This window comes from Chenopodium album, chromosome 1, assembly GCF_948465745.1.
Source record: "Chenopodium album chromosome 1, dcCheAlbu1.1, whole genome shotgun sequence".
NCBI lineage: Eukaryota > Viridiplantae > Streptophyta > Magnoliopsida > Caryophyllales > Amaranthaceae > Chenopodium > Chenopodium album.
Window position 1 is genome coordinate 23,013,869 of NC_137834.1, and position 25,939 is coordinate 23,039,807.

Genomic DNA, 25,939 nt, shown 5'->3' on the forward strand with positions numbered 1-25,939 from the left:
AGAAAGGTGGCCGTTGAAGTGGCTGGTGAACACGATTAGCCTACTATCTTCAAGGGCAATGCTCCGTGTACTACCCGGATGCTGCAGGGTGGAGGCTTGCAGAGTATATAGCTGCAGCCAGTGCTTGACGACTGCAATTTTTTCATTGAATCATACTCTTTCATCTTTTTGTTTATCGAAGTGTAATGAAATTGCTCATCGTCTCAGTCTAGTTATGCAAAGATCTAAGAGTTCTGATGTGTTGAGTCGGACAACCAATGGTTTGCTCATTGTTTCAAGTCAAAACATACTCCTTTTTTTTTCCTTGCCAATAAATATTATTAAAAGCTTCAACTAAAAGACGTTTAGACAAATAGCAAATGAATGTTGCCTCTTAACCAACAGCCATTGATTGTCAAACCTGGGAGACACAAACTTTGCTGCACTTACAGTATCTCTGTAAATCATACTCCGTATAAAAGACGCAAAATACTAGGCTTTCCATCAAATTGGGGAAAGTACTTCACCATAATTCTACATGTCCATAAACCAGTTTGCCTACGAAAAAAAAAACAGCAATACAACAACAGCATGATAATAAGCCGGGGAAAAATAATCCATACTAAACATACAAACTACAAGGTCCATACGAACTCTGGTGCATCTTTCCTCGGCCCAACCAAAGTTCGATATAGGTACATCTTTTCTACTTTCTGCCTGTCATCGTCAAGATTGAAATCCCCTTGCTCGTTCTCATCGATGATCTCCACATTTAACCGTGGCATCTTCCTCGCAAGTAATTTGCAAGCCCCCAAGGTCACTTCACAAGACGACATCCAAAGGGATCGCATTGCTTCATACTTCCCGATGTCAGTTAGAAGTGCCGCATTTCCAAAGGGGCAATCCCGAATCTCTAACTTCCGGAGCTTGTTGCACCCATTCAACACATTAATCATTGCCTTATCACTATCTCCAGCAAAAGCAACAGAAAGCATCTGTAGCTGCTTGGCATACATACCAATGTACAGGAAGACCTGGTCAGTCAAAAGTCCTGAAATTGATAACCGCCGCAGGCTCTTGCATGATTGAACAATTGCCCCAAAACCCTCATCTAAAGGTTCCCCGGTGACTGCGTCGGGTTTTATTGGATCTAGGATACACAATCGGAATCGGATGAAATTCGGGCAGTTCTTTGCCACAGTTATTAATCCAGCATTCGTCATTTGGTGGCAGAAGTAGAGGACAGAGTTGAGTTTGGGACAACCACTTGAAATTGCAACAAGCCCTTCCTCAGTGACGGCAGCAGCTTCCCCAGGAGCAAATGGGTCAGAAGGAAAAACCCTTAACTCTTCCAATTCTTTACAAGTATCTGCAACAAGAGCAAGCCCCTTGTCTCCAATGCAATCTAATATCTGCATGGAATAAATATACTGCAATTAGAAAAGTCTATGAGTGAACAAAATCTAGATTAACTAATGTATTAACTTTAATCTAATCCTGATATCAAGTCAACGAAATATCCTCAAAAAAGAGCAAAAATTTCCTTAAACATAAACACGATACAGTACATAGTATATGCATTGGAAATGAATAAATTGAAGCAATCAGTTTTCCAACCATTTTTTTTTTCTTTTCGCCTGAATAAATCGAGCAATGAACTATGCAAAAGTTGAAAACTTGACAGGGAACATACCCACAGGCGTTGGAGTTTCTTGCAATGAAGGATAAGCTGTGTCAGCTCAAACCCACTGATTCCAGGTGCATAGCTGAGGTTCAAAGTGGTCAGGTTCGAGCATAGTGGATAAATAGCGGGAAGACAGCGATCAGAAACTTCCAAGAATCCTGATAAGCTCCTAACTGATTCACACTTGGAAATGGCAGTCGTCAGGCTATTGTAAGTCTCAGACTTTGGATCATGAACAAAGGATCCAGTGCCCAAGTCTGCCAATTGAGGTGCCTTTGAAAGGATCTTCTGAAGGGTCTCGAAAGGAACAGTACGATTAAGCCTGAGACTCCTAAGATTTGGACTCCTAGCTACTAGCCTCTCAAGCGACGCCAGATTGACTTCTCCCTTGAGGCATGCAAAATTGAGGGACACAAGCGATGTGCAATTCTCAGGGAAGCAACTTAGCCAATGTCCCTTGCGATCATCTACCTCATTTTCTTGCAAGTCCAGCTCTCTCAGGTTCCTAGAATAATGGAGCACAAAATCAGAATATAACTTACGAAGTATAACTTTTCCCTCTCGTGCTCATAACAATTCATCTTCAATAATAAAGAAGCTTTAAGTTAGATCAAATTCAGCACACAGAGGAAACAAAATGGGCAGAAGCTAAATGATACCAATCTCAAAAGAGCACTTAAAATAAATGCTAGGCCACTCTGAAAATAATAATATAAACACTCTCAAGATCCTTTGTAGTCCCCTATCTATCATTACACATTTCCCCTCCACTGCCCTAAATCTATGTTCTCCTTTCACCCATCCACTAAGCTGCTTGACCACTAGCCTTCGCGAAACTTAAATTGCTAAAGTGCAGGAAGTGTCAACAGGAGCAACCAAAACTAAAGCAATCTTAACATTCACATCTTTATCTTTATCTTCAAAAAGCATTTGCCCAATCATCTTTATTTCTTCAATCAATGTTTTAGGGCATCATTTTAAGAATTCTCAAAAAGTTATTCCACAAAAAAAAAATAAAACCAGCAACTATTATTCAACTATCACTCACAAAGCCACCTTCAATGAATCGAACCAAAGCCTCAGCATAATATATGCATTACAGAACAGTAGAGAGACGGTATATTCGATCTAAAAACAATACAGTAGAAGAAACAAAATCGCGACGAAAAGCTAAACCCTTTACTCTCAAATAGAATGTCCCACTCTATTGGATGCATCATCTCACCAAAAAAAAAAGGCCCCAACTTTGGGTTCCAAAAGTTACTTTCAACTACCACAATTAAAATAAGATCTAAAGAGAGAAATTTATGCTCCTAATTTCCAACGGAACAAGTTCAGATTAGTAGTATTTTCACCAAGATTCCTAAATTAACTAAGCAAATCAGCTGACTTCCCCAAAATTAATAATCCCGCCTTAGATGCCAAAGCATAAATCTGATACCATACAAAAAAGTCAAACTTGCATATTTATACTTGCTTCTTCCTTTAAAATTCCTTAGATCGTCATTTCCTGATTTGCCCTGTCTATTTATACCACTATTTACCAACTATTTCCTTTTTCACTCAATTACTAAATCAAATATCCCATTTTTTAAAATCTTAATTAATCTTTTCAGTCTCATTTTAGTAAAAATTAGTAAAATAAAAATACCCATTTAGCAACTGATTTCCAATTTAACTCACTACACGAAAATAAGTTTCACAGCTGAAATTAACATGAAAATGCAAAGTAAAAACACAAAAATAAAATAAAAATGAAAATATACCTGCAATTGGAGGCAATAGCAGCAAGACCATCAGTAGTGAAGCCTTCACAACTGACCAAAACAAGAGACTTAAAATGTTGAAAAGATTTAGACAAAAGTTCAAGACTTTCATCACTAACAACCATCCTTTTCAACCTAAGTCCTTCAAGTGAAGGGCAACCCTTAGCAAGAGACTCAATCCAAGGGTAAACATAACCTCCCCAATCATGAGGTACCAAATTAAAATCTGCAAAATGAGGCTTTCCTTTTAAAGTAAGTACCCTTAATCTTGGAAACCTTCCTATTAATCTTTCTGGGTTAATTGCATAACAGTTTCCTATAAATATTTGAGATCTACTTTCTCTTTCTACTTTAAACCATGTTTTGCATACTAATGATACTGAGTTTCGATCTTGGTTGCTTGTTACAAAATCAAATATATGCTCTAATACTTCTTCTGGGAAATAATTCATCCTTTTTCTAAATTCATATGTTTAAAAAAAAGGGAAAAAAAACAGATCTACTTTAAGAAAAACATAATAAAAATGAAATCTTTTTTGTGGGTTTTGTTTTTTTGAGCTAAAAAGTCATCATTTTTAAGCAAATCAGAAGGAAATGATTGCAGAAATTAGATCTAATAATTTTACAAAATGAGCAAAAAAAAATTATGACCCAGAAAATTTATTTCTCTGAAAATAATCTACAAGTAAGAAAAGAAAAAGATTAAAAAAATAAAAAGAAAGAAAATTTAAGGTTTTCTAAGGATTTTCTCTCTCTTAAAACTTTCTCTCTCTACTGTGAGAGAAGGGAGAGTGGTAAGATAGAAAGAGAGAGACAGAGGAAGAAGGAGGAAGGAGGTTAACTTTAAACTCAACCATGGTTAAAAGAAATTAACCATGGTTAAAAAAGTGTTAAAGATCGGACGGCTGAGCGTGGAGAGCGTGGAAACTGTGGGAAGGAATCTTGACCGTTGAAATAGGTAAAGTCCAAATGCATAACATGCATGTGTCCTTATCACTTGTTTCGATGAGAGAGCTCCTTCTGCAAAAATCAAAATAACAAAAAAGTACGTGTGTTCCCAAAATATCCTCATACTTTGTTTAAAATTACTTGGATTTTAAGGGTATTTGTTGGGAATTAAGAAGGGTATTTTGGGAATTACGAATTTCAATGTAAACCTGGCCATGTGAGGGGCATCTTTGGGTCCCACTAGCTTTTGTTTACTCCTATCAGTGTTAAGAAAGCGAGTGTGGGAGCTTTTTTATTAATTTTTTAAAATTTAAAGTAAAATGAAAATTCTTACTCCGTAATTTTTTAAAAATAAATTTCATTTTTATTTGGAGAAAATTATAATTTTGAGTAATTGATAAAGATATGATGTCGATATGATACCCTGTTGTAATGTCAGTGAATTATTTCTTTCAACTCAGTGATTTATGTTGCTCTAATTATTTTACTCTGTAAATTTTAGTATAAAAATTAAACAAAAAAAAAAGGGAAATAGGAAAGAAAAAAAAAGAGTAAATAATTGATTTAGGTAATTTGTGTGATGATGAGCTATGACTGAGGCATCATTGGCTACTTTAATAATTTGGAAAATCGAGTAAGAAAAAGTAAAGAAGAGAATGATTTGGACAAATCTAAAGACTTTTGCTTCTAATTACGTCTCATTCTACACTTAGCTTGCTTCTGTTTTTGTACTTCTTTTCAATACGGAGTACACAAATTTGCCAAACTTCGCCAAATTTATGTGAGGGATTGATTATGAAATTAAGGATGTTCAGTGGCCTAAATTAGTTTTGAAACTTAATCTTTATTTTTTTAAAAAATTTATTTTAATATATTTTGTTTGAAATTATATGGGCTTAAGATGTGTATTAAAGGCAAATAAGGCAATTTTGGCTCATAGATTTTTTTTTTTTTTTTTTTTCCTTTTCTTTGTGTGTGTTTAGTGAGAATCAATCCCAAAATCTCATGAAATCGAGAAGGAAGCTCTAACCACTTAAGTTATCCCTCATTCTCTTCTCTTTTAAATGTTAGTTGTTAGTTATTTAATGTACTTTTTTTAGAGAAAGATAACGATGTTAAATTATTAAATGAGGGAAAGAACCCAACTAAACAAACTCCGAACATTCATCGGCATCCCACCTAGCAACCAATTGGGCAACCGTATTACAAGGTCTTTTAATATGCTTTAAAGAACAAACATCAAATAACATGCTACCTAATCTAATATAATCATAGACTAAATGGACAGGAGTTAAGTCATTCCTTACCGAATTAACTGCTTGAATCACATTCACCGAGTCACTCTCAACCTCAACATCCCTATACCCCAGTCTCAATGCCAGTTGCACTACATATTCAGTTGCCTTAGCTTCTGCAATTTCAGTCATCGTACAGCTTTCCCTCTTCACAGCAACTGCAACAATATGGCCCTCCTCATCACGTAGCATAGCCCCAAGTCCCACATAGTAGCCTTCCCTCACATGAGCATCAACATAAGCCTTTATTCTCCCCGCAACAAGCCTCACCCAACTAGTAGCAATAGTTGGGCTACTACCAGTACCACCAATTGGGGCATTTTGCATCACCCTTGCAGCATAAACACTATAATCATGAACATACTTCATAAATCCAGCAGCAAGCATAACAGCATGAGGAGTCTCATCTTCAAATAGCATCAAATATCTACCCCTCCAAGACTCCCACATTAGTGCAGCAATAGAGCTCACCACACTTGCATTAAATTTCCTGCATAGCCACGCCCACATTTCAGCAAAACTAAAATCTCGGTGCATCATCAAGCTACGTATACAAGTCACTATTTTATCAAAGTTCTTTAGCAAAAACACAATCAAGCAAAACATGCAAAATTGATTCATTCTCCCCACATAGTGTGCAAGCAGTATCCATAGTAATGTGGCACTGCCATAACCTTTCCTTCACAACCATATTTCCTTTAACAGCATTCCAGACGAAGTGTTTCACCTTTGCGGGGCTTCTAGCCTTCCACACTGATTTCTATAATTCCTCCTCTTCAACATTTCCTGCATTACTAGCACCCATCTTTGCGAGTCAGTAGCCTGATTTCACATAGTATTCACCATTCTTTGTAAGGTACCAATATAGCGAGTCTACTTTCTTCAGACATGAGAGATAGATAGCCAAGATAGCAGCCTTCGTCATCTCATAAAAAAAAAAAACTCATATCATCAACAGCAGCCACATTCCATCCTTCTTATCCTCCATCAGCAACTCACTCACCCTCACATTATCAGCAGCCCTAGGGACACAATTTAGCACGGTAACTACATCTTGGTTAAGCAACCACCCATCCTTCCAAACCTTCACACTATCACCATTGCCCACTCTCCACTTAAGACCATCACTCAACAACGATTTTGCACCCCACATTCTCCTCCATGAGTAACTCGGGTCATGACCTCGATTAGCCATCAACACATCCGAGGGCTTGAAATACCTAGCTTTGAGAATTTGATGGAGCATCAACTTAGTTTTTGAATGAAGCCGCCAACATTGCTTTTCCAATTAAAGCATTTGGGGTCACGGAAACCCACACCCCCTTCCTTTTGGTTGACATAGCTTGTCTCAATTCTGCTAATGTAGTTTCTTATCATTTCCCTCAAACCCCACCAAAACCGTTCAAAAGGATATGAATTTCATCAATGAGGCTTTTTGGAATTTTGAACACACTCATCGTATGTGGGAATGGCTTGTGCTACTGCGCTAAGTAACCTCTCCTTCCACCCATTCAACTTCTTCCAAATTATTTCCTTCAAACACGCAAAGATAACTTTTTTGGATTTACCAATAACAGTCGGAAGTCCCAGATACTTCTCATGCTTATCTACCTTACGAACACCCAAAGTATCATTTATAGCTTGCCTCCTATCCTCTGGAACACATTTACTGAAAGCAACTTATGTCTTGTTTAGATTGACTTTTCTGACCAGATGCTCTTTCATATTTACTGATAATTTCATCTATCATTGAGAACTCCCTCATATTTGCTTTTGCAAAATAGATACTATCATCGGTAAAAAAAAAAGTGAGACACCCTCAGGTTCTTGTTACAAATTTTAGCACCACTGAGCTTCTTTTCATGAGATGCTTTCGACAACAGAGTAGAGATAGCATAAGCACATAGTAAAAATAAATAAGGTAAAATAGGATCACCTTGTTGGAGACCTCTCGTCGAAGCAACAGAGCCAGACATATCACCATTCACCTTAAAAGAGAACAACACACTACAAATACAATTTAGAACTCTGCCAATCCAATTGTCATCAAACCCCATCTTTTCCATAACCTTCTCCAAAAGCACCACTCCACCCTATTGTACGTCTTACTCATGTCAAGCTCAAGAGCCATCAACCCATCTTTTCCTTCCCCACGTCATTTCATAGAAAGAAAATTTTCAAACGCAATCAAAACATTATCAGTAATTAATCGACCCGGGACTAAAGCACTTATGTTCACAAAAATAATATCATTCAGAAAAAATTTCAATTTATTCGCCAATACCTTAGATATTATTTTGTAAACCACAATACAAGAGATTATCGGTCTGTACTATGTCATATCTTTCGGATCTTCACATTTGGGAATCAACACAATGCACATTCTATTAATCTCACAAATATCCACTTTTCCACTCCACCATATTTGCATAAGAGTAATAATATCGGGTCCAATAATATGCCAAAATATCTAAAAAAAATAGAGCATGCATACTGTAAGAAATATTTTAAACATCAAACTTTGAGCCCCACTGTAGTCACGCATTTAAGCATGGTGGCGTTCAAAGGGAATACAACTAGAGCAAAAAAGTCGTCAACAAGTTTAAGAAACTTGTAAATTGTTCACGAAGTGAAAGTAACAACCCTTTCACGATTGCTGAGAACTTTAACTCCATAGTGGTCCTAAATCATGACTGAATATTCGGGGATGATGGTACAAATCTAACCTAAAAGAGATTGAACTCGTCCTAAATAGATCTCTACTTTGTTTTTCTTATATTTATGTGCGCTTTTCAAGCAATATACAATCATTATTTTAATCATAAACCTATTTAGTCTATGTTAGTTTATTATTAATGCACAAATAAATCTATTATTGGTGATCACCTGAATTAAAATCATATTAGCTTAAATCAAATTATTAATTATCTTACTAAATGTGATTTCAAGTACAAATTCTCTTAAAACCTGCAAGAGAGGGCGTGATAAAGCAATAACAATAATATATCAAGCAGCATATAATTATTAACAAATTATATATAAACTATTTGTAAATTAATAAATAACATGAAATTATTCGTTAATTAACAAATAATGTAAAACTATATATATAATTTGACACAATAAATCATCATAATAATCTCATCAAAGCATAATAATAACAAAATCCTAGGCATGATACTAACATAATTAATAACAAATCCTAGCATGTCACTAAACAATAAAAAATCAAATCTTTAATCCTATTATGATACTAGAAATCAATAAAGATATCTTAACATGATACTAGAAATTAATAAAATATTCTAAACACAATTTCTATATCAAAAGAATAATCAAGTAATCAAATTACTTATTTTGATGTCTCGTACTTCTTTCTTTTAAAACAAGACACACGTTATAACTGTAAGAAAAATATTAAAGAATAAATCTAATCAAAGAATTGAAATTAGGATTTAGGACTAAACCTTCATAACTATAAACTTTTCTAAGGCAACTTTGAGCTTGGTTAGGTGTGTCTAAGTCTCTCAAAGGACGTATGGTGTATTTTTGTAAAAAGGTGTAGAAAAGACTTAGAAAAGTAAGAAAGAGATAGAAAGAATAAGCTTTAACTTAGAGAGAGAAGAGAAATGATGACTGTAGATGATTGTTGGTGAATTGAAAACGAGTAAAATCTTCCCTATTTATAGAGAAAAACGACCGAAAAAGGTCAGAAAAGAGTCAGAATTTGACTCGAAGTAAAACTGGTTCCAACGCGGCACAATAGGGTCATCGCGACGCGATGACACTATCGCACAATGATAAGCCTATCGCAGCGTGATAGATGATGTATGATAATATTTCGTACGAATTTTGACTTTCAACCAAATTGGGTTAGCCAGAGTTTGTAAATATCTTTATTAAAATCGATTTTAATTTTATTAAAGCACTTGTTTTATTCCATGTAAAATTCTTAATCATTATCTTTTATTAAAATAAAGTTTAAATTTAGTCTTAATGCCTTTATAACTTAAAACATCCTTCTAGATATTTTAGAAGATTAAGATAAATCCTAATGGATTCAGGAATATACCATTTAAAACTAATGGACACTCCACATGATCATTGAATCTGTACATGAAGCCCAATTTGGGTCTAGTTTAGAATTTGGTCATAATTTCCTCGTTATAACTCGGAATTGAGCTTATAATATATCGTTATAAACCAAACTAAACTGATTTCGACGTTTTTCATAAATAAGATACGAAATAAATGATTTTTGAAATAATAAATGAATTATTTTTATTAAAACATTTTAGAAACAAGGATATTCATGAGACACTTCAACATTTCACCTTACTCGATACTCAATGACGTGAAAAGTACTTATCACTATGTTTGGTTTTTTGGGAGACACAATCATATGTCTACAATTTGAAGGTGACAAGTGGCAAGTCACTTTCACAAAATGGTTATCAATTAAAAAAAAAAAAATCAGTTAAAGGCTTGTTTTGAGAAAATAAGGGGCAAAGGTCGTATTGTTCCCAGATAACACAAAGGTACACTTATTTTGATCAGGTCGAGAAAAGGTGAGATTACTCTTTTCAATATATATTTTTTATAAAAAAAAATATTTTAGTAAAATATAGGTAAATAGAATACTAAAAATGCATAGTTTGACCAATAACATCTAAAAATAATATTGGAAAAATTGGTTATAATAAATGATTTTTTGACTTTTACCACAAAAAAAAAAAAAAAAAAAAAAATCAACAAATTATTTTTTACCACCAAACTTTTAAAAGTTTTATTTTACCACCAAAAAAAATTCTAAAAATTATTTTTTTCCATCTACCGTAAAGAAAACCGTTAAATCTAACAATTTAAAAACACATTCTTCGATTTTCATGTGCAATACATGTTCTTTCTAGGTTTAGGGGGGCATTTTGGTCCAGAAGGGTCCAATTTGAGGCCATAATTGACAAAAAATGATCGAAAATGCCTCTTTTGTGTATTCACGCACATCGAGGTATTTTTAAACACGCAACACGAGGCATTTCTGATCATTTTTTGTCAATTCTGATCTCAAATTGGATCCTATGGACCAAAATGCCCCCTAAACCTATGAAGAACATGTTTTGCGCACAAAAATCAAAAAATTTAAAAAATTCCGTTAGGTTTTTTACGGCAGGTTTATTTTCATATTTAGTAATTAAATAAATATGGTCAAAGCAAGTCATGTGAATGGTAATAGAAGCTATAATGATGTAATGATTTTGAAACAGATATAGCACTACTTTCACTCTTTGTTTGTTCTAAATATATTAAGAGAAGTTTAAAAAATGTGATCAGAAAAATAAAATATATTATAAGAGACAATATAAAGTCACATATTTTCTTATTCCTCTCTTTTCTCTTTTTATTTGTCTGGAAAATTTAATATAAATAATCCAACTTTCAGTCATTTCATCAAAATAATTCTAATTTTTGATTATTTTGAAATAATCTAAAATTATTCGAAGTGTTATTTTATTGATTTTGTTAAGCTCTTTTCGGACTATATGTAACATAGATTTCTAAATTTATCTAGACAAAGCATTATATGTAAGTAAAATTAAGGGCATTTTAGGTATTATATGTGGACATTGATGTTTGTTGCGCTACATCACCCCTTGGCTTATATAGGAAATTTACATTATTCTACGATTTCTCACTTAATTACTTACACCATACATTAGCTTTCTGCCTTTTAGTTATTAATATCCCATGCTTACCACGAGAGACACTCTAGTAGGCTATAAAATCGCTTGATCAAATAATGCGATATGCATCAAGTATGTTTGTTTTCCATTTATTTAATCATATTTCACCAGTTTTAATTTACAACTCGGCATCTATCAAGTATGAGAAGCCAAAAAAAAAAAAAAAAAAAAAAAAAACCTATTTAAAAACAATTACAATTCTACAGTCATACAGTGCCATCACCAAATATGTTTATCGCTTTATTTGATCAAGTGATTTTATAGACCTACATCTTCAATTTATGTAATCCAATGTCATCCACCACCTCTCTAAATCGTTAAGCCAAAATGAAATCACCCGGATTCCCACCTCACTTTGAAGTATCAACCAAAATTTATAAAATTCATTATACAAACCATCCATGCATCCCAAGTCATATATATTGGGCCACTAACCTTTGCTATAGTTCCCAATTTATATGCTTCTGACCATTTTTGGATTTAATTCACTAGATGCCAATACATATGAACCATAATCCCCACTGCTAGACACATCAACCTTAATTTATTACGGAGTAGATGATTAATAATAATAATAATAATAATAATATATTATTATTATTATTATTATTATTATTATTATTATTATTATTATTATTATTATTATTATTATTATTATTATTATTATAAAGCGCCTTTGTTCCGGGGCGCCTTATTACTGATAATGCCCTTATAGCATTGGAGTTGTTTCATACAATGAAGAAGAGGAGTAAGGGTAGAAAAGGCACGATTGCTTTAAAACTTGACATGAGTAAAGCCTATGATAGAGTGGAATGGGGTTTTTTGAGAAAGCTTTTACTCACTATGGGCCTTGATGGGAGGTGGGTGAATTTAATTATGAGTTGTGTATCGACTGTGAAGTACTCTTTTATTCTCAATAGGAGAGTTTGTGGGGAGGTGATTCCATCTAGGGGGTTGCGTCAGGGAGATCCCTTATCCCATATCTTTTCATTCTTGTGGCAGATGCACTCTCTTCTATGTTGCAGAATAAAGTTCTGAATGGAGACTTACATGGTGCGAAAGCAAGTCGCAGAGGTCCGGTCATATCCCATCTCCTTTTTGCTGATGATAGTCTTCTTTTTGCTAGAGATAACCGACAGGAATGCGGTGTTATAGTTGATGTACTCAACCAATACGAAGCAGCATCCGGGCAGAAAATTAATTATGAAAAATCGGAAGTCTCTTTTAGAAAAGGGGTTCGACAGGAGCAAAAGGATGAGATTATGAGTGTTCTGAATATGCGGCAGGTGGACAGACATGGTAAATACCTTGGCATTCCGACTGTTGTGGGTAGGTCAAAAAAGGCGATCTTTGGTGCCCTCTTGGATAGGATTTGGAAGAAGTTGCAGGGTTGGAAGGAGAAGCTCCTTTCTCGAGCAGGGAAGGAGATTCTTTTAAAATCTGTCATCCAAGCCATTCCAACTTATCTAATGGGTGTTTACAAATTTCCGGGCTCTGTGATTGATAAGATAGGAAGTGCTATGGCTAGATTCTTTTGGGGTCAACGTGACTCTCACCGGAAAATCCATTGGAAGAGTTGGGACTATCTTTGCACTCCTAAATTTCTAGGAGGGATGGGGTTTAAAGATCTTCAAATTTTCAATGATGCTTTGCTTGGACGACAAGCTTGGCGGCTTGTGCACAATGATGGCTCACTCTTAGGCAAAGTCATGAAGGCGAAATACTACCCGAATTGTTCTTTCCTCGATGCGTCTCTTGGTGTTGGTGGCAGCTATTCATGGCAAAGTGTATGGAGCTCAAAAGCCTTGGTCAAAGAAGGGGTCATTTGGAGGATAGGTACGGGTTCACAAGTGAGCATATGGAAGGATCCATGGTTGGCGGATGAGCAGGGAAGATTTGTTTCTACTATTGAGAACAATATCTTTTCTCAGGTCAGTGATCTCATTAATTTTGATAAAATGGAGTGGGATGTGGATCTGATTTCTAGCCATTTTACGGAGAGGGATCAGATATGCATTTTATCTATTCCTCTTAGCCTTAGAGAGCCTAAGGATGTTATCACTTGGGCGTTTTCGAAGGATGGCCTTTACTCAACCAAGACGGCTTATATGCTTGGAAAGGGCTGCAATTTGGATGATTTTCACCAAGTGTGGAGGTTCATTTGGAGTATGGAGGTCTCACCCAAAGTGAGACACTTTCTCTGGAGGTTCTGCACCCATTCCCTTCCCACGAGGGCCCTGCTCCATCACAGACACCTTCTGGACAATGCTATGTGTCCATGGTGTGGGTCAGAGGTGGAATCTGCTTTTCATGTCCTGTTTAAGTGTGTTCGAGTACAGGAATTGTGGTCTGATAGTGAATGCCTGCCCCTAATTGATGACCAACTGATGACTTAGCCTTGTGATTTTCTTGCAAGTTGGATGACAGGGAACTCTAAACTCTACCAGCGAGCTGCTTTCCTTGCCTGGTGCATTTGGGGAGAGAGAAATCAGAATGTTTTCAATGGTACAATCACCCCAAACTCTGTTTTGCTGGCCCGCGTTCAGAGGTATTGTGAGGAATTTGGCTCCTACAGCAGGAAAGTGCATGTGAATGTCCTACACGGACAGCCTCGCAGCCGCAAAAGGTGGAAGGCTCCTCCTGCTGGGATGATTAAGCTGAATTCTGATGCTTCTCTTGCTGTTGAAGGGTGGGTGGGTCTTGGTGTCGTAGCTCGTGATTATGAAGGGAAGGTGCTTTTCTCAGCTACTAGGAGAGTTAGAGCTTGGTGGCCCTCTGAAATTGCGGAATGTAAGGCAGTTTGTATGGTTGCTCGCCTAGCTAGAGATTATGGGTACAAGGATGTGATTTTCGAATCTGATAACCAAGTGATTATCAATCGTCTGTCAAAAGCTACCGTGCTCTATTCTGATTTGGATGGTGTTTTAGAAGATGTTTTATTTTTATGCTCTAGTTTTAATTCTTGTTTGTGGGCTCATGTAAGGAGAGATGGTAACAATGTTGCTCATCACTTAGCAAAGCTTTTTCCTTTCGGTGTAGAACAAATTTAGGTGAATCATTGTCCTCCGGAAATTTCACCTTATGTACTCTCGGACGCTTTGTCCATTAATTAATACACCGTTTGGTTTCAAAAAAAAAAAAAAGTAGTAGTGGAGGGGTATATGCGTCTTTTCATTAGTTGAGGGGTACATGTGTAATTCCCTCACCAAACAATAAAAGCAAAAGGTAAATAGTAATTGGACAACTCACCAAAAGTACTGAATAAATAACCATGCCTTTTCAATATAATTACAAAAATGTCATCAGATTAACAAAATTCGTTTATCTGGCAGATTAACTTGTATTTCCCATAAAAAATATATAAAAAAAAACCTACAAAGTCAATCAATTTACAAGAAATTGGTGGGGAGCCGAGATACAATCTGGCCCCCCACCCCTCTAGCTATAGCGAACCCAATCTTGCTGAAGATGTGTGCAGCTGCACTAGCACCAATATTCTGAGTTTTAACGAACACCTGAACCCGCTTCAACAACGCAATAACATCTTTCTCTAATTCTCCTAACGAAGAAAAGGAGAAAGGAAGAAAACCATAGCCAATAGCCCTGCAACGCGCCCCATACTTGTCCCACTTCCGCTGAGCCGCCGCAGATACAACACGGCCAGGAACGAAGTCAGACAACCCCGATTGTGTCAAAGGTGAAGACCCCGTCAAGTCAACACAAACATCAAGGCCTCTATCCCAGGAATAAAGCAAGACATCTGCTAGTCAAATAGCCCTGTCGTTCCCCCCAGTCAACCCAACATTAATCTCCTTTCGAGCAGAAATCCTAGACCGAAAACAAATATCAACAAGGGTATCACAAACAACGTTGTGCCGATGTTTAATACCCACTATCCCAGCACAAGACACTGCATGGTCCCCATAAATATCCCCATAAAAAACCCTTAAGCAAGCAAAACAAGGTGTTGAAATGGAGAGCAAAAGAACACCCAACCTGTAGCAAAGAACACTACGGTAAGTCTTACCATTCATAGTCTGACCCAAACCCGATATCGGGACCGTCCGCAACCAGGCCGAAGAGTGATCCTCCTGTTGGAACTTCCATAAGGCAACCTGACGCGCATATAAGGAGAAAGTGGAATCCGCAGATGCAGTGACCTTTGTGAAATATATATCTGCTAATTTTTTCATGAGTCTGGGGGCAGCGATCTCACTAGGGTTACTCATAAGGCCAGTCTCCACAGTCCTGTTAAAAATACTAAGAGCACAATCGAAGGCCGATCCCAGACCAACAATACCAGAATTGCTAAGAAGCGTAGTTTGAAGACCAGAAGACTACAGACGCGACGCAAGGAAAGCATAGTGCCGAATATCACCGCCGAATAGACACCCAAACCACCATAATAAAATGGTAAGGTGGCAAGTCGCCATTGTCAATCACCAAAACCAGGCCCCGAAGCAGTTACAATGTGCTCCACAGAAGCTTAAAGGGCCAAAAGAAATCTGTGTCGTTTCAAAAAGACGAGGAGGGCAAGTGCGCATAGAAAAGTACAGTTTCGAAACCCCAGTAACGCACGAAGAAGCAACAAATCGCATTGGGGATCATCGAGCTTAGAAACAGCATCCATTAGCACAATGGTCTTGGACACTGTCTGCGTAACAAGCTCACCATAGAAAGAGGAATTCGGAATCAACACTGACAGGACCACCCTTATTATTATTATTATTATTATAAGAATATAAAAAACCTACTATAAAAATATCAAAAAATCTACAAAGTCAATCAATTTACAAGAAATTGGTGGGGAGCCAAGATACAATCTGGGCTCCTATCCCTCTAGCTATAGCGAACCCGGTCCTGCTGAAGATGTGGGTAGCTACACGAGCACCAACATCCTAAGTCTTAGCGAACGCCTGGACCCGCTTCAGCAACACAATAACATCGATCTTTCTCTAATTCCCCCAACGAAGAAAAGGAGAAAGGAAGAATACCATAGCCAATACCCCTACAACGCGCCCCATACTTGTCCCGCTTCCGCTGAGCCATCGCCAACACAACACGACCAGTTATTGTTATTGTTATTGTTATTGTTATTGTTGTTGTTGTTGTTGTTGTTGTTGTTGTTGTTGTTGTTGTTGTTGTTGTTGTTGTTGTTGTTGTTGTTGTTGTTGTTGTTGTTGTTGTTGTTGTTGTTGTTGTTGTTGTTGTTGTTGTTGTTATTATTATTATTATTATTATTATTATTATTATTATTATTATTATTGGTACTACTACTACCTCCATTTCATAAAATCTGCAACATTTTCAAAAAATGGAAACTACACATTATCTGCAACTAATTAAAAGTTTCCTCTTTTAGTAAACTACACATACCCTTACTTAATTTTACTTAATTTCAATAAACCACATATTAACTTATTGACCCACCCACATTAATTTATCCCCAATTAAAACCCCAACCCACATTCTCTCTCCTCCCAGAATACCACCTCCACCACCAAGGGCGAAGCTACATGGGGGGCGGGTGGAGGCCCGGCCCCCCATGGCCCAAATTTGTGGTTTATTATTTTAATTGTTGGCCCCTATAAATATTTACTATAAATAATATTCTTGTTATTTATTCACATATACTTAAGGCTTGACATAGTGGTTTGATCTCATTGTTTGGTGTCCTAGATCCTAGGATCAAGCATCCTAGGTGACAAGATTAGTAATACTATGTATTTTGTTTCTTTTTGAAACCCCAATTACTGAGGGCTTTGTTATTGTTGATTTGTTTCACTACTTAATCAATAAATTTATTTTATTTTCTTAATTTTGTATAATAATAATTTGTAAAATTCTTCTTTATAATGTTAATTGCTAAGGTATAAGGATTAAATACTAGGATTAGTTTACTCATTACTAAACTTTTTTAGACGACCCATTTAATTTTTTTTCCCCCTTATTCACTTAAGCTACTTTGTTTGTCATTTCCTATTTATAAATAAGATACAATATAATTAAAAATTATCTTATTAGATTCATCTCAATTTATTAATACTTCGTTTGTTTTTTTTTTCTTTCTTTTTTTTGGTAATGTTTATACTTAATTAGATATACTGATGGCTAACGAAATATATTATGATGCTTGTCTTAATAAATCTAGGCATATATGCAAGAAGAATAGAGGAAGTGTTTGTATATCATCAAGATTGATATGTATGTTAATTTTTTTTGGTAAAATTAGAGTATCCAACTAAGTTTACATTAATTTTTTTTATTAAAGTATTAGTCGGCCCCTAAAGCTTTAAAATCCTGGCTTCGCCCCTGTCCACCACCAACATCACCTAACTTTTCTCTCTCCTCCCTCTCAACCACCAACAATATTTTTCTCTCTCTTCTTCCTCTTCTCTCACCACGCCACCCGTTCTCGTCATTATAGCCGCCGATTCTCAATGATTCGCCGCCTGTTCTCTTCTCCCTTTTCCCTTTTCAAAGTTTTAAATTTGCAATTAATTTGGGTAGGGTTTGATAATTTTTGTAACGAATAAGGGTAAGGTCTTCGTGGTTGTGCGTTTTCGATCTTTGTGGTGGTAAGGTGGGTTTCAAATCTAAGTGGTGGTGAGGTGGGATTTCAATTCCTTGGTGGTGGTGAGTTGGGGTTTTGGTTCGTTGGTGTTGGTTGGTGACTGGTGAGTAGTGACATGGGGTTTCGGTTGGTGGTGATGAGGTGGGGTTTCGATTTTATGGGCAGTAATGTTGGGTTTCAGATCTTGGTGGTGGTGAGACCATGAGAGGGTGGTTACCGGGTGGGGTGTTGCTGGTGGTGTGAGTTGGTTGGGTGGTTGTGGTTACAAGGTGGGTGGTTGTGGTTACATGGTGGGCGACGTAGATTTTGGGAATGCATGTTTCGGCGCTTATGGTGGTGACAGGGTGGGTATGTGGTGGTTTCGGTGGTTAGGGTGGCATGGGTGTTTGTGTGGTGTTTGTGCTGCCGATTGGTATTGCTGGTGGAGTATGTGGGTGTTGGCGGTGGTGAACTGGTGGAGTTCTCTTTCTCTCTCATCCAATTAATCACATGCCCCTCTATTTCCTAATCTTCGTTTTAGAAATTTTTTCTTGGGAATTGTGCAAGCTAGTTTGTTGCACATTTTATGAAACAGAGGTAGTATTATTTTTTAAATAAGCATAAATCATCGATGGATCATCTACCCACCTTAGCTCTTCCATTTATACCCTAATGCTAGACGATTGAAAGACCCAATAATCCAATACAAAAATTGATTTATAAAAAATGAGCCTAAATGGAATCTTAATTTAATTGTCTCCACGTATTTTTTAAATTTTTTTTTTAACTTTCAAAGTTCATAATAATCCATGTTTGTTTTTTATGATCAAATATTTTGATTTTAATGAATAGTGATTAAGCATATGCATTGACAAACATGGCTGAAAAAACGAAACCTAACAATTAAAATGGCATGAGGTAGTAAGATATATACCTATTAAGCACTTAATTTCCAAATTAATTTTACAATGTTAACCAAAAAAGTAGTTAGCACCAATCATAGAGGAAAACTAGGTTTATCATCTTGATTTATCGAGGGGTGAGCTAGTCAATCCGGTAAAAAGTGAAGGTTATTTTTGTTATTCTTACTTCTCTCTTCTCCTTCCTCCTCCTTCCTTCAATCCCGACATTACTATTCATCTTCTTCATCTCCTCCTCTACCTTCATTCATCTTCTTTCATCTCCTCTATATCCATTGATATTCTTCCAACATCACCATTTCCGCCACCACCATTTCCAACACCGATGCTATCACCCTAAATTCATTTTATTCATCTCCATCCAAAATCGAACACCATTTCTGGTGATTTTACTGTCAAATTAAACGAAATTCTTAAGAAAAATTGAGAATTAAACGAAGAAATCCCTAGCTAAGAAAAACGAACAAAAATATTAGTGATTAAAATTGTCATCAACAAGCATGATTAAAGAAATGAAACAACTTAAATAAAAAAAATGAGGAATGTATTATTTAACACTCTTTTTCTACTTTTTTATGTAAACAAAGAAAGCGCTTAATAATAATCGATCATATCAAAGATTATTTGGTATTCTAGTCTTTCATCCTCATAGACTCAAATTAACTCAATAATAATTGAATTATAAATTAAAAATTCCTTTTCCAATCTATTCCATAAGAATAAATCTTATTAATTAATTCAAAAATAGTTATTTTTAGTAAAGATGAAACTATATTTTATAGGTACATTTAAAAAGCCTTAAATATAAAGTCCCATTAGTTAGATGTTCAAATTTGCTAGGACTATTTTGAATTACCTCCTAGACTTCTCCTAGAACCACAATCTCATCCTTTTGTTTAGTGAATTCTTAACTTTGATGATGTATCGTAATAACAACATGTTCTGATTTACTGAACGAGCTTAACTGAACTGAATTGATTGGAGCTAAACTGAACTAAAATGAATTGTTTATGAGAAAAGGAAATTAGGAACTGAATTGAATTAATTGGAGTTGAACTGAACTGAAATTAGGCTTAGGGATGTTAATGGGGCGGGTCAAGTAGGAGACCCGCCCCATCCCCGCCCCAATGGGGCGGAGATGGGTCTTGGTTTGGTGGGTGGTGGGGCGGGGATGGGGATAAAAACTATACCCACCATGGGTGATGGGGCGGGGGTGGATTTAAAGTTGTATCGCCCCATCCCCGCACCGCCCCACTTCGTACCTGCCCCATCCCCACATCATACCCACGTCTATATATCTTTAAAAGCAAAATTATATACTATTTTATAAAATAATAACGTGAAATAAAATATTAATTATAATACTTTGTACTATACTTATATTATAGATAAAAAGGTGTGTAATTTTAAGAATGTTTTTTTTTTTATTATTATTATAATCTGTATTATTTATGTAGGACTGTGTATTTGAGAGACAGAGATTAGGTGGGTCTTGGGTGGGGATAATGTGGGGATGGATATCCAAGTGGGGGGTAGGGCGGGGATGGTTTTGGAGTTTTACCCGCCGGGGCGGGAATGGGGATGAATATTGGACCTGCCGCGGGGATGGGGATAGTAATGGATCTGGACCCGACCCGGATCCGTGGATCCAGATCCGTTTTTCACGGATCCGGGTCTTCAAATTTTGGACCCGACGGATCCAGGTCGGATCCGGGTCCTGTTGACAAAAACAGATCTGGATCCGAGTCTGTGCCCTAGACCCGGATCTAGATCCGTGGACCCGTTTTTTTATTTTTCCTATTAAAAAAAACTAAAATTGTTTGTTTTTAAATTAAAAATGTTGATAATGTTAGTAATAGTAAAGATTAACCCTTTTGGATGCTCATATTATATACATCATCGTTGTTTTTTCACTAGCTCATATGTAACATCGTATTTTTTTTGTTGTTTATAATTTTAATTCAAAATATGAGTGTATAAGTTGGTTAATTTGGGGTTGAACTTAATAACCAACAACGTAAGTTTGAAATAAATTTTTTTGACCCGAACATTACATTTATTGCAAAAAATAGGCAAAATATATTGGACCCGTTTTGGACCTGGATCCGGATCCATTGGACCCGACAGATCCGGATCCGGGTCTTCATTTTCTAGACCCGACGAATCCGGGTCGGATCTGGATCCTATATACAAAAACGGATCTGGACCCGGGTCCATCCGGAACCGGTCCAGATCCGACCCGTTGCCATCCCTAGGGGATAGGGATGGGTATGGGTATGAAAATGTTAGGTGGGGATGGGGATGGGAGGCCAACATCCGACCCGCCTCGCCCCGCCCCATTGACATCCCTAATTAAGCTGAAGAGAACAGGCCCCTAGTGCAGAAGTTATAGGAATGGAGAAAATGGCTATGCATACTCTAAGATTAATTCAAACCATCCTACTAAGAAACTGTGGCCTAGCTATAGTGAGAGGCCGACTTATTTTTACAAGTACTTATCTTCATCATGTTTAAATATAACTTAGATGTTATTGAAAATAAAAATTAATAATCCTATAGATCTATGTCATAATAAACAACACACTTAGAGCATCCACAATGGCGACCTATATGTACATATAGTTTTGGGTTGTCACATCATTAGTCTCCAACCTACATGATTTTAAGCTATAACCTCTACAATAGTAAGATACATCCTTTATAATAAATAAATCACAAAAAAAAAAAAAAAAAAAAATAACAAACAAACAAATGCATAAAAAATATTAAACAAATCAATATATGAGTATTGGGTGAAGTGGAATTACATACCTTTATAGAGGTATGTAGCTTGGCTTAGCTACAACCTATATAGCTTCACAATGGCTAGCATATAGCTTTATATTATTTATTATTTGCAAGCAGGTCCTTTTATGCTACCATTGTAGATCTCTTAATAGCAATTTATACCTTAAATATCATCATCATTTATAAACGCATAAATCAACATACTTAATAATAATAATAATTTACACACTATTAAACACTAAATTAGTCTTCATTTATTTTATATGTTAACCAAAAGTAATGATTATATCATATCTCATATTATTTGGTACTAAGGACCTATTCACTTCAGCTAAATTTCAGTTCAGTTCAATTCAGCTCCACTCAGTTCAGTTCAGTTTAGCTCCAATTTCCTTTTCTCATAAACAATTCATTTCAGCTCTATTCAGTTCAGTTTATCAATTCAGTTTAGTTCAATTCACCTCCAATTAGTTCAGTTTAGTTTAGCTCCAATCAGTTCAATTCAGTTCATTTCATTTCAGCTCATTTTAGTAAATGTGAACATGCCTTAAATCATATTCTTTCTTTACGTAGTGTTCCAGCCTCTCATTCTCATAGACTAGTATGGAGTCTCAACTAAGAATTAAAAAATTAAAACACTTTATTCTTTTCATTAGATAAATTCTGAATAATTTGATAATAGTTTAACTTTTTTTTTTTTATTCTTTTCATTATTTAAATTCTGAATAATTTGATAATAGTTTAACTTTTATATATATATATGACAAGTTTTAAAAGTATATATATATATATATATATATATACCCCAAGACTTAGGATCTTATCTTCCTTTTTTTTTTTTTTTTTTTTTTTCCTGTGGGGGGGGGGGGGGGGGGGGGGGGGTTCAATTCTTAACTTTGTATCTTTGTGGTTGTCATAGGAGTAGAGAAGAGAAAATTGTGGCATACACTCTAAGTCAAGTGAATTCAAACCGTCCTACAAAACCCTAGGTCCTTAGTTAATTAATGAGAGGACTAACCTTTTTTTTTACGAGTACTTATTTTCACTATAACTAAAAAAAAACCCCCCGAAATGTACTTTAAAATAACAAGTTCAACTACTTATGCTATCGTAGTAAAATAACACAATTATTTACAGTTTATAATCTCCTTAAATATCAATAGTTATAAAACGCATAAAACAAATTGTAAATCACTAGCACTTTAGGTTAGAAAATTAGTTATGGTAAGGGTCTTATCTTACGCATAACCTTATCACATGAACACCCCCTCCCCCCCACATGCAAATGGGTCTCACACAAACATATACATCATCTTGACGTTCTATTATTATCTTTTCTAAGTACTCTCAAAATAAAAATTATATCAATATCTAAAACTGTTGATTGTGGTGGTTCAATAATTGAATGGGGTAGTTTTTCTGGTAGATCTCTTGTATCTTTAAATTGTATGAAATAATAATAATGGTAATAATTGCAGTTAATGTAGAGATTGCAACATGAGAATGAATAGTCATTGAGAAAAAACTTATTATTGATTTTAATTTTTTTTGGGTGGTACAAAGAGTGGAGAAACCCTACAAAGAAAATGGAGGGGTGGGGATTGAAAATGATAACAGAAGGTGGTGAGTCATATAAGTGTATGGTCCAAAGTATTAATGTTCGTCCATGATTGCTTGCAATTGACCGACCCTTGGCATGGATTATGATTTTTGACATGACATTGGTTTTGGGTGGGGGACTATCTAACGAGACCACTTTTTATTTAACTTTTTCTAATTTGCCAAAATACATAATTTTGAAATTCCAAAATTCTTTCTTCCACTTAATTTTAAGGCAAATTTGTCAAAAAAAACCTTTTAAAAGCACCATTTTGCAAAAGAAAACCTTTTAAAAGCTTTGTTGTAAAACAAAACCCCAACACTCCTAATTTTTGTAGAAGACAACCTGGTACCTCTAATTCACCTAATTAACTACTAATTACTTCTAATTATCCTTTAACTCTATTTAATAATAACATTAGTTTATAAATAAAAATAAAAAAATAAAAAAACCAAAAACCACCATCTCCACCACCAGCCAACCACCCACTCCCTTTCTCCCTCCCCTGACAGCAGCCCCCACCACCGATTAAGCCACCAGAATTGTTGCCCACCCCAGCCACAACCTACTCCCGTCGTCAACCACCACCAAGAAGATCGAGATCGAGAACAATAATCAGAATTTGCAGCTCGAGCACAATAGTTGTGGCGGACATGGCAGTGGAAGGAGGAGAGAGAAATTCGAGGTGAACTTAAATTCTTCAATTGATAAATTGGGGTTTTTGTGAGATGATTTAGGGAAATTGAAAGGAAGAAGCCATTGCTAACCATGATTGAGCTAGGAGAGAGAAAGATGAAATTAGGAATTTTTGGAGGAAATTGATGAAGAAGATGAAGAAGAAAGGAGGGTGCGTGTAAGGGGGAAAGGGAGGTGGGTCGCCGGCGGTAGGGGTGTAAGGCGGCGGCTCAGTTGGGGGAGGGGGCTGCTGCCGAGGGAAGGGGGAAAGGGAGAGGGGGGAGTGGTTGGGTGGTGGGGGTGGTGGTTCTTTTTTTATTACTATTATTGCTTTAATCTATAAATTAATTTAATTATTATGTAGTAAAATGAGAATTAGAGGTTGATTAGAATAAATTAGAAGTTAATTAAGTGAATTAGAGGTACTAGGTTGTCTTCTACAAAAATTAGGAGTGTTGGGGTTTTGTTTTACAACAAAGCTTTTAAAAGGTTTTCTTTTGCAAAATGGTGCTTTTAAAAGGTTTTTTTTGACAAATTTGCCTAATTTTAATTTATGATTACAATATTTTAGTCATTAATTTTACTAATAAATTAAACAATCTTACTGTACAATAAGTAGTAAAAATGTAAAGTCATGTTAGGGTATTGATGAAAATGTTTCATCGACAATACATGAAACTTATAGTGTTGCAAGTAGAAAGGAAAAGGCGAAGTTTTTGATTGTGAAAAATTCTATAGAGTATTTAACATGAATAAATTACTCTCTTAAGTGTCACACTTTTACTGTAATTTTGCACTATTCGCGTATATATACTAGTTTGATCGATGTTTATGTTTTATACATAATAAGGTCAAATATATTCATATAATTAGTACTAGTTAGAATTTTCTCAATGTATGGTTTTTATATATCAGCTTTTTTAAAATTTAAATTTATTGATAAGTAAATATAATATTGATCAAAATTCCGCGTTGGCAAATGTACTAATCAAAGTGAGGCACTTAATAAAAATAAAGGATTAACTATTGTTATCTTGTTGGAAAACCTAAATGAACTCGACCACAATAATTTACAAAAATAATTCAAAATTTATCATTAGCAACAAAAATGTAAAATAATATATGGTCTCAAGGAGAGTTTGTTATATACACCCGGGTATTCCGTACATCCATAGGTATTTTAATCTCATTTTGATTATTGTTTTTTATTTAATCATCAAATAAAAAGCAAAACTGACATTGAGTTAGTTGGGTGTACGGTTCACCCAGGTGTATGTAACAAATTCTAGGTCTCAAGAAAGAGAACAAGAAGGAAAAATAACAAGGGAGAGGAAGAACGTGATGAATTACTTCACATTCACTTTTAGACGTAACGTCTTAACTTTCATGCTTATTAATGTATAGTTTTAATTTCTCATATTTCTAACTATAGAATGGTAATAATATAAGAATTGATATTGTGAAAATATAATTGAAAAAAATATAACAAGATCTCACATGATTATATTTTGCCTAATATACATAAAAATCAACAATGCTAGTTTAATCAAAGGATGTGAATAGTGCAAAGTTGAAGGTGTTGTTGATAAAAATGAACAGGAAGTAGAGTTTAGAGTCGACAACTGGGTTATGAGTTATCAAGTTGTTGCAAAAAATAAATGTGCTGAAATTCATTGATACTAACCCAACCCAATATGGGTCAAATGCTTGACACTGACCCTTTTCCCTATAAATCAATTGATCATGTTAACCTGTTTTAACTGGTTTAGCTCAAAACATGGAGAATATTTATATAATCAACTATCTTCTCAAGTTTGATTTTTGAATGTGACTTTTTTTATTGCATTGAAAATTTATCATTAAGTCCAAAATTTGTTACCTAATGAAGTATCTTAGATGCGTAATTAGCTTTTAAAAACTTTAAAATTTCTACTAGTAACAGGTTTATGTTGGAGAGTGTTGTGATGAACTATCAACAACAATTCTACTAC

General features: G+C 35.4%; 3 protein-coding genes across 3 annotated transcripts; 1 reads left to right on the top strand and 2 right to left on the bottom strand.

Annotated features, from left to right (window-relative positions):
- Positions 1-433: 433 nt before the first annotated feature.
- LOC145642680 (protein AUXIN SIGNALING F-BOX 2-like) lies at positions 434-4,240 on the bottom strand. The gene is made up of 3 exons (XM_081693858.1): positions 3,430-4,240; positions 1,673-2,168; positions 434-1,391 (listed from the first exon to the last, which is right to left on the bottom strand). Exons 1-3 carry the CDS (start codon positions 3,879-3,881, stop codon positions 615-617), a joined length of 1,725 nt encoding a protein of 574 aa, XP_081549984.1. The 5' UTR covers positions 3,882-4,240; the 3' UTR covers positions 434-614.
- A 2,854-nt stretch (positions 4,241-7,094) lies between these two features.
- On the bottom strand, positions 7,095-7,729 carry LOC145629554 (uncharacterized). Its single transcript, XM_081682146.1, has 2 exons — positions 7,519-7,729; positions 7,095-7,327 (listed from the first exon to the last, which is right to left on the bottom strand). Exons 1-2 carry the CDS (start codon positions 7,727-7,729, stop codon positions 7,095-7,097), a joined length of 444 nt encoding a protein of 147 aa, XP_081538272.1.
- A 6,104-nt stretch (positions 7,730-13,833) lies between these two features.
- LOC145629585 (uncharacterized) lies at positions 13,834-14,463 on the top strand. The gene has a single exon (XM_081682148.1). It carries the CDS (start codon positions 13,834-13,836, stop codon positions 14,461-14,463), a length of 630 nt encoding a protein of 209 aa, XP_081538274.1.
- Positions 14,464-25,939: the final 11,476 nt, after the last annotated feature.

Coding starts and splice junctions, on each gene's coding strand:
- LOC145629585 (XM_081682148.1), top strand. CDS start 13,834: ATGACAGGGAACTCTAAACTCTACCAGCGAGCTGCTTTCCTTGCCTGG.
- LOC145642680 (XM_081693858.1), bottom strand. CDS start 3,881: ATGAATTATTTCCCAGAAGAAGTATTAGAGCATATATTTGATTTTGTA. Junction 2,169..3,429: donor GCTATTGCCTCCAATTGCAG/GTATATTTTCAT, acceptor CCATTATTCTAG/GAACCTGAGAGAGCTGGACT. Junction 1,392..1,672: donor AGAAACTCCAACGCCTGTGG/GTATGTTCCCTG, acceptor TATTCCATGCAG/ATATTAGATTGCATTGGAGA.
- LOC145629554 (XM_081682146.1), bottom strand. CDS start 7,729: ATGGGGTTTGATGACAATTGGATTGGCAGAGTTCTAAATTGTATTTGT. Junction 7,328..7,518: donor TCATGAAAAGAAGCTCAGTG/GTGCTAAAATTT, acceptor AATGTGTTCCAG/AGGATAGGAGGCAAGCTATA.